The sequence below is a fragment of the Microtus ochrogaster genome, unplaced genomic scaffold (assembly GCF_000317375.1).
Source record: "Microtus ochrogaster isolate Prairie Vole_2 unplaced genomic scaffold, MicOch1.0 UNK16, whole genome shotgun sequence".
In the NCBI taxonomy this organism is placed as follows: Eukaryota; Metazoa; Chordata; class Mammalia; order Rodentia; family Cricetidae; genus Microtus; species Microtus ochrogaster.
The window spans coordinates 1,097,896-1,108,538 of NW_004949114.1; the positions used below are offsets into that span (position 1 = coordinate 1,097,896).

Sequence of the window (10,643 nt, forward strand, 5' to 3'; positions counted from 1 at the left end):
CTCATTCATGTTTGTGTGCACTCATTCATGTTTGTGTGCACTCATTCATATAGGTGTGTGGCACTCATGTTTGTGTGTGCTCATTCATGTTTATATGTACTTGTTCAGATAGGTATCCTACCTCAGGTTTTAAGTCCACCCTGTTTTTTTGAATCAGGGTCTCTCACTGGGACCTGGGGCTCACCGATTACGTTAGGCTGGCTGGCCAGTGAGCCCCAGGGGTCCTCTTGTCCCCACTACCCCAGCACTGTGATGACAAGCACATGCAACAACATTCAGCTTTTTAAATGTGTCTTCTGGTGATGGACTCAGGTACCCATGCTTGTATGCCAAGACCCTTACTGACTGAGTTGTCTCCCCAGGCCTGACTACGACTTTAATTGTGCTTTTCGCCCTGTTCTTGGAGGTGGCACTGTTTAGCAGTGGCTGACCCACAGCCGTTCAAGCCCCAGCACTCTGCTTTTTCTGCTCAGACCTCCATCCTGAGCTCTCAAGGGAGGACAGGAGATAAAAATAATCCTGGTCAGGTCAGGCAGGGGTCTAAATACCAGTCGCTCAGTCGCTTCTGAGAACACGCCCTTCTGAGGCCAGGCAGGCTGGGTGACGTCACTCACCAAGGCTGCCCACTCGGCAGAGCTGCTGGCTCAGCATCCAGGCTGGTGGCAGGGGTCATCCCCTGCTGCAGCTGTGAGCCCAGGTGACACAGCCCCCAGAGCTCTCAGACAGCATGTGGATAGTAGGGCATGGGACGTCCACAGCTGGGGACACAGAGGGACTGAACTCTACCTCCTGACAACTGGTGCCCATCTCTCTGCCCAGGTAGGGAGGGTCCAGGTGCCAGAGCAGCAGATCGGGAGTTCTCGGCACATCTGTTACCTTCTCCTGCTTCCCTGGATGGGTCTGTGATGGAGGTGTCACCTTTGATGTATTCGTGTGCTTGTCTGTAGGTATGTGAGTGCGTGTGGGAGGTGTTTGCACGTGTTGCTTACACATCTGCAGGCAGAAGCCAACCTCGGCTACCATTCCTCAGGGACCTTTATTCTGAATCCAGGGTCTGTCTCTCCTGGGCCTGGAGCTCACTGAGTAGGCCCAGGGAGCCTTCCGTCTCTATTACCCAGTGCTGGAGCAAATGTGCACCAAACATACCCAGATTGTTTTCTTTCTTTCTTTCTTTCTTTCTTTCTTTCTTTCTTTCTTTCTTTCTTTCTTTCTTTCTTCCTTCCTTCCTTCCTTCCTTTCTTTCTTTCTTTTTTAACATGGGTTTAGAGAATGGGGCTTATATCTTCATGTTTTCCAGTAACTGCTGCCTCCCTGGCCCTCTGTGTAGTATTAAAGATGCCGTTTACCAAGCTGGATGTTCTAATACAGACATCTGTGAATTCCCTCTACCACCAGGACAGGACCCTCAGCCTCCTGCCCCTTGCCAGACCATGCTGCCGTCTGTCCCAGCTGGGTCCCTGTGCTCTCTCTGCTTTAGCTGGCTCTGTGACTTGGCACTGTGATCTCAAGATGTGAGATCATGTCACCTCAAATGTCAAAATTCATAACAGTCTCCGTGGAGCTGGTTTGCCACCTCCAGTTTGGCTCTTCACCTGCTGGTGTCATTGGGTGGATCCAGTTGAGGAAATCACCCAACATGAATTGGAGGAACGGGGGCTTCAGGAGAAGGCAGAAGCGGCAAGTTGGGAATTTACTAAACTGTTTTCTGTGGCCCAAGGGCCCCAGCAGCCCCTCCGAAAGATGGTAGACAGCTCATGAGGGTATGTGTGGTCCAAGTGCAGTCATGGGTGAGAGCTTCTGAGGTAGGAGCCCACCGAGGTCACCTGCCGCAGGGCCAGTATCCTGTGGGCTTAGTCATTTAGAATAGTGCAGGGTTCTGGGCTTCGTTTGTTTTTCGTTGTGTTTGGCACACGAACACGCACAAGTAGGTGCATGCAGAGCCCATTGGTCAGCATGAGGTGTCTCCTTCAATCTCTCTCCACCTCACACTTTGAGACAGGAACCTGGCACTTACAAGTTAACCGAGGCTGACTGGTCAGTGAGCTGAAGGGATCCAACCATTTCCACCGTCTCTAAAGCTGACATCACAGTTGTGAGCCTCAGTGCCCTCCTGTTTGTTTGTTTGTTTGTTTGTTTTTTCTAGGCGAGGTTTCTCTGTATAGTCTTGACTGTCCTGGAACTCACTCTGTAGACCAGGCTGGCCTCGAACTCACAGACAACCACCTGTCTCTGTCTCCCGGGTGCAGGGATTAAAAGGCTTGAGCCACCACACCTGGCTACAGTGCTCAGATTTTTTTTTTTTTAATGTAGGTTCTGAGAATCTCGCTCAGGTCCTCATTCAACAAGCTCTTTCCAGCTGAGCTCTTCCTGGGGCCCTATTTGCTTTTAATAAACAAAAGACTGAACTGAATACTCATCTGAACAGACGAGATGCATCTTTGTTGGTATGGAGCTCCCTCCTGTCCTCAGCAGGGGACCTTAGCTGATGGCCCTGCATGCAGCGTCCCACACTGGGTCTACTGGTGAGCCCCAGCTGTCACAGTCTCCTCCCTACATCCCCCTGCAGGTGCTGCTCCGATCAGCTGGCCCACAGCTCCCGGTTTGCAACTCACAGGGAGGCTTGCCAGTCAGTTGCAAGTTGTTGGTTGTCCCCCCTCCCCCCACCGCATGAACCCCAAGAATCTTCCCTGGCTGTCAGGGGCCCCCTAAGATGGTTCATCCGGCCTGAATGCTTCACTCTTGACATTCTGCAGAGCTGGGTGTCACCGGCCACTCTAAAACACAGCCACCTCCACCTAGCTGTCCCTGCCAGACCGCATTCTGCCCCATCAGCCAGATTTCTTCTGAGAATGTTCCAGATGTCTGGTTTCCTCTGAAGCACAGGCAGGGTCTTGGAGGCAGCTTTGATCTTCCTTTAGAAAAGCCAGGTCTGTTTGGGTTTGCTGTTTCTGCTTTGCTTGCGCTTCTAGATCCTTCCGCTGCCAAAATTGCCATTGCTGCGGCTGAGAGCTAAGTACAGCGGGGGAAGTCTTTGATCACGGCAGACAGACACCCTTATACTTTGGAGCAGCTCTGTTCTGGGTCAGTCAGGAGGTGCGTGCCCCTCCCTTCCAGGTGGAGCAGGCCTCAGAGGGGCCTTCGGTAAACTCAAGCCCTGAGCCTGTGAAAGCTCCATCCTGGGTGTGGGGTAGCTCCTGGGGGTTCAGGGAGGGCAGTTGAGGGCCCCAGCACCACACAGCTGAGAGGCATGGCTGGGCCTCTGAAGCCCCCAGCTCTAAGGAACACATTTCTTTGCTGTTTCTGTTTCTCCTGACATGTCTCGTACACCCTGGCCATCTGTGCCTACACCGTTGGTTTCTGCAGGTCATCCCTGCCTCTGTGACACCAGGTTGTAGGGAGCAGAAGCAGGTTTCCTTTCTTCTTTCAACACGATAGGCTCGGAGCCCAGCTTAGGTAGGGCGGGCGGGCTAACAGAGGCATCCAATTTCATGGTTCTGGCCAACAAGAGACGGGATAGAACTTTCTCTCCTGGAGATGGGTCTTTTGCCTGCCTTCCACTGCTTCTCTGCCCTAGGCTGGGGTGGGGGTGGCTCAGTTGCAGGCAGCTGGCTGAACTGCATCAGCACCTGGAGCTGCAATAGGCTGGCCTCCTTTTGATCCTTTCCTCCTTAATTAGCAGCACTGACTAGGGAGGGGTGATGAGGCCAAGAAGGGAAGGGGAGAGGAGAGGCAGTGAGCCTGACCAGCCAGGACTTGCGTGCCCACGGGTGTGTCAGGAATCATAGATAACACATGCCCCCCTCCTATCCCTACCCCTTCCAGACCTGGTCCTGGCAGTTCTCCAGCCTCCATCCCGACTGATGGCTGTATGGCCTAGGTGGCTTTGCAGAGTCAGTTTTATGGGTTGTCCCCCCCCCCCTCAACCCCGCACGCGTGCATGCACGCGTGTGTGTCTTAGTTCGGTTCTTATTGCTGTGAAGAAACACCTTGACTACGGCAATTCTTATAGATAAAACATTTAATTAGGGTGACTCACAGTTTCAGAGGTTCAGTCCATTATGATCATGAAGGGGGAAGCACTGCAGCGTGCAGGCAGACGTGGTGCTGGAGCTGGGAGTGCTATGTCTTGCAAATAACAGGAAGTTCACTGACTGTCACATGGAGGGAAGCTTGAGAAAAAGACCTCAAAGCTCACCCCCACAGTGACACACTTCCTACAGAAGGTGTGCCCTCCAGTCTCCAGGTCTGGATTAAAGGCACGTGCCCTACAGTCACCTCCAACAAAGCCACACTTCTTCCAGCAAGACCACGCCTCCTAATAGTGCCACTCCCTCTGAACTTATGGGGGCCACAGACATTCAGACTACCACAGTGTGTGCTCTAGAGGTTGACATCAGGTGTCTTCCTCGATGTCTAGCTAACCACATCTCTCATGGAACCTGGAGCTCCCTGATGGAGCTAGATGGTCTGCCCAGCAAGCTCTGGGGATCTCCCTGTCTGAACATCCCCAGCACTGAGGTTCCAAGCATCCGTAGTCGTCAGGGAGGTGGCTGAGTTGGTCGGCTGCTTACCTAGCACTGACGAAGCCCTGAGTTCCTTCCCCTGCACCACATAGACCAGGTGTAGTGAAGCAAACTGGCAGCCTAGCACTTAGGAACCAGAAGCAGGAGGAGCAGAAGTTCAAGGTCAGAGGCTGGGGAGAGAGCTCAGTCTAAAGCACTTGCCTTGCAAGCCCAAGTACCCCAGCTCAACTCCCAGACTCCATGCTTAAAATAAATAATAATAATAATAAATAGATATAAATAAATTCTAACTGTGGGGTCACACTTGCAATACCAATTCTAAGGACGTGGAGGAGACAGGGGACTTCCCTAGTACTTGCTGGCCAGTCAGCCTAGCCTGCTTGGCAAGTATCAGGTGAAGGAGAGACCCCCATCGCCCAAACAAGGTGGACAGTGTTCTGAGAAATGGCGTCTGAGGTTGTGTTCTGAGATCCCCGCACACATGTGTATACTTACATGCATGTGCACACATGTACAAGTCCAAGTTCATCTGTTCCATAGTAAATTCAAGGCCAGCCTGGGCTATATGAAGCCCTGTCTCAAAAGCAGAAAAAGAAAGCCAACTGTTTCCTTTCTCTGGTGTTGGCTGATGGTGTCTGGGCAGCTTCTTTCCTGTGTGAGCCAGCCATACAGGCTTGAGAATGGGAATGTTTCCATATGCCTCGCATGCTGGGAACCCCAGCTGGAGCAGCTGGGTCAGAGCCGATCGCACGTGAACCCCTCTGACAGCCACTAGGCTGACTTCCAAGCGTCTTCATCATTTGATGACCCTGCTGGGATCCCAGGGCTCTTTACCTCCTTCACACATGTCACCATATGGCCCTTTGGTCACAACCATCCAAGAGGTTCTCACTGTGGGTTTGGTGTGAGTCTCCCAGACGAAGGAGCTAACTGGATGTCTTCCCATGAGCTTTATGACTGTGTGTGTGTATGTGTGTATGTGCGTATGTGTGTGTGTGTTGTGCATGTTCATCTTTGGGAGCCTTCTTCAAGCTCCTTCTTTTTATTTTCCTTCACCTTTACCTAGAACTCACCAAGTAGGCCAGGTTGGCTGGCAGAGAGGCACGGGGTCCTCCGGTTTTGCCTCTCCAGTTCTGGGATCATGAGCATGCGCTATCGTCCCTGGGTTTTTACATGAGTGCTAGGGCTGGAACTCAGGTCCTCCTGGTTGTAGCAGCCTTTGCACTGATTTCTGCCTGTCCAGACTCCATTTGTCTGTCTTTGGAACATGGCCTGCCCATGTCTTTGCCTGAGTAAGTGGTTCCTTTCATGGCTAGGCTGTATGTGTTCTTTGCAAGTAAATACTAAAGTTCTCTCCCTCGGGTGTCTGATTGGCATTTTCTCTACTCTCAGGAGCCTGGATGGACCTGAGGGAATTGGCGTGTGAGCAGCAAGTAGCTCTGGCAAGGGTCTGACTTTGATTCCCTGTGGCTGCTCTGAGGGTGTTCCGGGGTATGGGATCTGGGGGCGATGGCAGCCACTGCGTGACGGGTCCTGGCTGTGAGGACAAAGGTGCAGCACTGTGGGCACTTCTGGGAGTGGTGGCCACTGACTGACTGGATCTCCCCTTCTTCAGCCAATAACATCTGCTTCTATGGAGAATGTTCCTACTACTGTTCCACGGAGCATGCCCTGTGCGGGAGGCCCGACCAGATCGAAGGCTCCCTGGCGGCCTTTCTGCCTGACCTGTCTCTGGCCAAGAGGAAGACATGGCGGAACCCCTGGCGTCGTTCCTACCACAAACGAAAGAAGGCCGAGTGAGTCAGGCACCCCTGGGACTTAATGGGCCTGCTTCTGCCCACTGCACAGTCAAGGACACAGGGCCTGGAGGGGCGAGTCAATCACTCAGGGACAATAGGGGCAGCAAGGGTAGTACAAAGGCAGCTCCGCTTGTGCCGCTGTGAGAGTAGCAGCCGTGTGTCTTGGTTACTTGCCACTGACAAAGATAACCATCAGTCCGTCATCATGAGGGAGGCGTGGTGGCAGAAGCCCGAGGTAGCTGGTCACCGTCAGGAAGCAGAGAAAGATGAGGATGTGGATACTGAGCTCGCTTTCTCTGTTTTAATCAGCCTAGGACCCCAGCCTAGGGAATGGTGCCACCCACACACACTCAGAGTGGATCTTTGCTTCAGTTAAAACTTCCTGGAAACACCCTCACAGACACACCCAGAGGTACACGTGTTTCCATGGAGATGCTAAATGCAGTCAAATTGATCCTATTAACCACACAGAGCTAGGAGAGGTGCTGACCTGCCACTGGGGTCTCTCAAAACACAACCTCCCCCATCCCACCGCACTCCACCCTCTGCCTGCCAGGTACTAATAAAAAGCATGACATCAGCTGACAGTGCCTTAGCCCTGGTCCCAGCTAGGGCGGGAAGGATGACTTCATCACCTCCCAGGCTCCTGTTAATTCAGCCCCATAGCCTGTCCCAAGATGTGTCACTGCAAACACTCCATCCCCACTGTGAACCCTCCTTACGAAGTGTGAACCTACTGACCCAGGCTCTACCAAGCCCAGAGGTGCCGAGCATCTGGCCTGGACCTCCCTCTTCACTCAGAGGAGAGACCCTCAACCTTGGTCTCATTATGCCCCCCTCTCCCCTCCACAGATGGGAAGTGGACCCCGATTACTGTGAGGAGGTGAAGCAGACGCCACCCTACGACAGTGGCCACCGAATCCTAGACATCATGGACATGACTGTCTTTGATTTCCTCATGGGTACGTCCTGCAGGGCGCGCTGGCTGCCAGGAACATCTAGACACCTTTAACTGGTGTTAGGGTCACCACTTGGTGACCCACAGCTCAGGAGGAGCAGAGGCCTCTGAGCAGTTGTACGTGCTTGTCCCTGCAGGAAACATGGACCGACATCACTACGAGACCTTTGAGAAGTTCGGGAATGAGACCTTCATCATACACTTGGATAACGGACGCGGGTGGGTCTTCTGTGCCCTTAAAGACCCTGGGAAGCCAGCCATCCCTCATCCATGGGAAACCAACCTAGCCTGAGAAGTAGTCTCTGGGGCAGGGGAATCGCCTGAAAGGCTGGGTCTAGGACACATCAGGCTGTGCATTGGCAAGGAAAACTCCCACGGGGTGCCAGATTCATGGTAGTGACCATATGAGTACTTCCTATCACTTCTTGGGGAAACTGAGGCCAGAGAGCCTGTGACTTGACAAGAAGGGCCAATAAGCAGTCAGTTCTTCTTGGGAGAGGCTATTACCCTCTGCTTAACAAGGTAGACTACTAGCCCCAGTTATAAAAACAATATTGCCAGTGCTGGACATGGCCAGGGTCAGCCTTGACATCGATGATCCTCAGGAGGTTGCCATGGTACTGTGGCACCATGGTACTGAGAGGTGAGACCCTACAGGGCTGGGCCCCTGTGTCCTGCCTGGCTTTCCAGCTCCTAGGGCTCTGATCGCGCTACCCTCTTCCCACAGGTTTGGGAAATACTCACACGATGAGCTCTCCATCCTAGCGCCTCTTCATCAGTGCTGCAGGTAGGAGCCCCTGCCTGGCCGGACCTCTTCCTGCTCAGCTGCCACCATCACTACCTGAGAGGCATTGTAGCACCAGTGGGCAGACATCCACAGACCAAGCCCATCCCACCTCACTGCCCATGACTCCTGCTGACCCCTCTCCCCTCAGCCTCATCTGGGTACCTCCCACCTATAAAGGTTCTCGCAAATGCAGACAAAGGGTTCTTCTGTCCTGCTCATTGCTGCTAAATTCACCCTGCCCACTTTGCACAGCCTCTCAAACACACACGCACACACACACGCACATACACACACACACACACACACACACACACACACACGTGGCTGGATATAGGCTCCCAGAGCAGATTACTTATATTCCTCGAGAGACACAGACTGTACCTGGTCAGGACCACTGTCCCGTTGAGGAGGGACAGTCTCCCTGGTGAGCAGTCAGCCCAGTCTTGGGTCTGTCTTCAGGATTTGGGGCACCTGTCCTGTCACCTGCCCCTCTGTACAGGACTGTATCAATGTCTAGAGCAGCAGGTCTCAACCAGTGGGTAATGACCCCGTTGAATGTCAAACTACCTTTTCACGAGGGTCCTGAATATCAGATATTTACATTACAATTTGTAACAGTAGCAAAATTCTGTTATGAAATAGCAATGAAAATAATTGTATTGGGGGGTCACCATAACGTGAGAAATTGTATTAAAGGGTCACAGCATTAGGGAGGTCGAGAACCACTGATCTAGAATGACCCATTTTCATATAAATTAGACGCACGAGGTCTGGGGTCTCAGGGCTCCTTGTTCCCCTGTCTCCCTCTGTTCACCTCTCTGGCTCTGTCTGTGCCTCTCTACCTCAGTTACCCATGCCCATACTTGTCTATGTCTCCATCTCTGTCTCTGAGCTCCATCTCTTTCTCTCTATGTGTCTCTTTCTCTCTATGTATCTGTCTTTTGTCTTCATATCTCTATCTGTGTGTCTATCTATGTCTCTCTCTCTCCCTCTCTTTCTGTCTCTCTCTCCCCCATCTCTATCTCTATCTCTCTCCAGATACCACCCCGCCAGAGCCCCCACCCTATTTCCTTCACAGTGGTGACACCCCACTCTCCCCGCAGGATCCGGAGATCCACCTACCTGAGGCTGCAGCTGCTGGCTAAGGAGGAGCACAAACTGAGCCTGCTGATGGCCGAGTCCCTGCAGCGTGACAAGGTGGCTCCTGTGCTTTACCAGCTGCACCTGGAGGCCCTGGACCGGCGGCTGCGCATAGTGCTGCAGGCCGTGCGAGACTGCGTGGAGAAGGACGGGTTGAGCAGTGTGGTGGAGGACGACCTAGCCACTGAGCACAGAGCCGCTACCGAGAGGTAGTGACCCGCACTGCCCTTGAGGAAGGAGCGCAGAGCCTAGCCACCTGTGAATTCAGTGAATTCAGATGGGACGGGTCATCCCCTTCAGCTGACCTGCGGCAGGGAGCATGGGGTCTCCCTCGTGGCTCTGATAGGGATGTGTGGGCCTCTGGATCCAGCAGAGACCGGACAAAGCACTCTGGACATGCAGGAGAGGAACCTTGACTCGCTGTTTTGTACTTAACAAAAGGCTCGCACTCCCGTCGATGGAGATCCCAGCAGATCAGAGATCACCTCTGGACCACTTTGAGGACCTCCGGTGATGCGACCACACTCTGGCCCTCAATGACATCCACTTTCTGCTCTCCCTTCCCGGGGCCTCCTCCCTCAGAGGCTGCAGAGCTCCAGGGAGGGGAGGTTCAGATGGACATCATGGCCTGTGCGTGGGCAGATGAGGGCCCAAGAATAAGGCTTTGGATACAAATGACCAGCTATCTACTTGTTCGCTGCTGCACAGTAGCCAGGCCTTACTCATTGGCGGTGAACACTGCCTGCCTCAGCTGAGCTCTGGACAGTGGGTGCCAAGGCACTATGCAGGGCTCATGGTCCCAGGGCAGCAGGCAAACCTTGGGACATTTTTGTGGAGTAGTTTGCAGTGAGGTGACAGTGCAATAAAGGTACAGCAAGTGTGTGCCGTGACTCGATGGGGTGGGGCCTCACTCCTTGGTTCAGCTACCCTCCTAGACATCCCGACAGTGTGGTCAAGCTCTGCCCTTATGGTGTCTCTGTGACGGGGTCTTCAGCCTGATAGGGCTATGAAGGGAGCTACCTGCCCAACCCCCAGTACATATGCAGGCTAGTCAAGGCCTATGCTCCAAAGGGGCAGGGAGAAGGAGGTGACATGAAGTCAGCTATTTCTATTTCCTGCCCCACTCCTGCAAAGCTTGGGGCTCTGAGCCACAGGAGGTCCCCCAAGGGTAGCATCCACACAGCCCTACATAGGGTCACGATACAACTTAGCAGGAGTCATAGAAGGGCTTGCCCAGGGTCCCAGTGAGAGCTGTAAGCCATTGCAGTGTTGGCACCAGGGCTCAGATACGGTTTCTATTGCTGTGAAGAGACACCATGGCCACAGCAACTCTTATAAAGAAAAAACATTTCATTGAGGTGGTTGACATTTTCAGAGGTTCAGTCCATTATCATCATAGGGGGACATGGCAGCATGCAGGCAGTCGTAGTGCCGGA

The 10,643-nt window shown here is 53.2% G+C and overlaps 1 protein-coding gene across 1 annotated transcript in view; it reads left to right on the plus strand.

The window, feature by feature from the left end:
* Positions 1-10,087, plus strand: part of Fam20c (FAM20C, golgi associated secretory pathway kinase) — a 54,452-nt gene extending 44,365 nt beyond the window's left edge. The window contains exons 6-10 of the mRNA XM_005367086.3: positions 6,139-6,319; positions 7,175-7,284; positions 7,418-7,499; positions 8,008-8,067; positions 9,171-10,087. Of these exons, the coding sequence (XP_005367143.1) occupies positions 6,139-6,319; positions 7,175-7,284; positions 7,418-7,499; positions 8,008-8,067; positions 9,171-9,420 (683 nt within the window). The 3' untranslated portion in view covers positions 9,421-10,087. The remainder of the gene's footprint in view (positions 1-6,138; positions 6,320-7,174; positions 7,285-7,417; positions 7,500-8,007; positions 8,068-9,170) is intronic.
* The last annotated feature ends 556 nt before the right edge of the window (positions 10,088-10,643 follow it).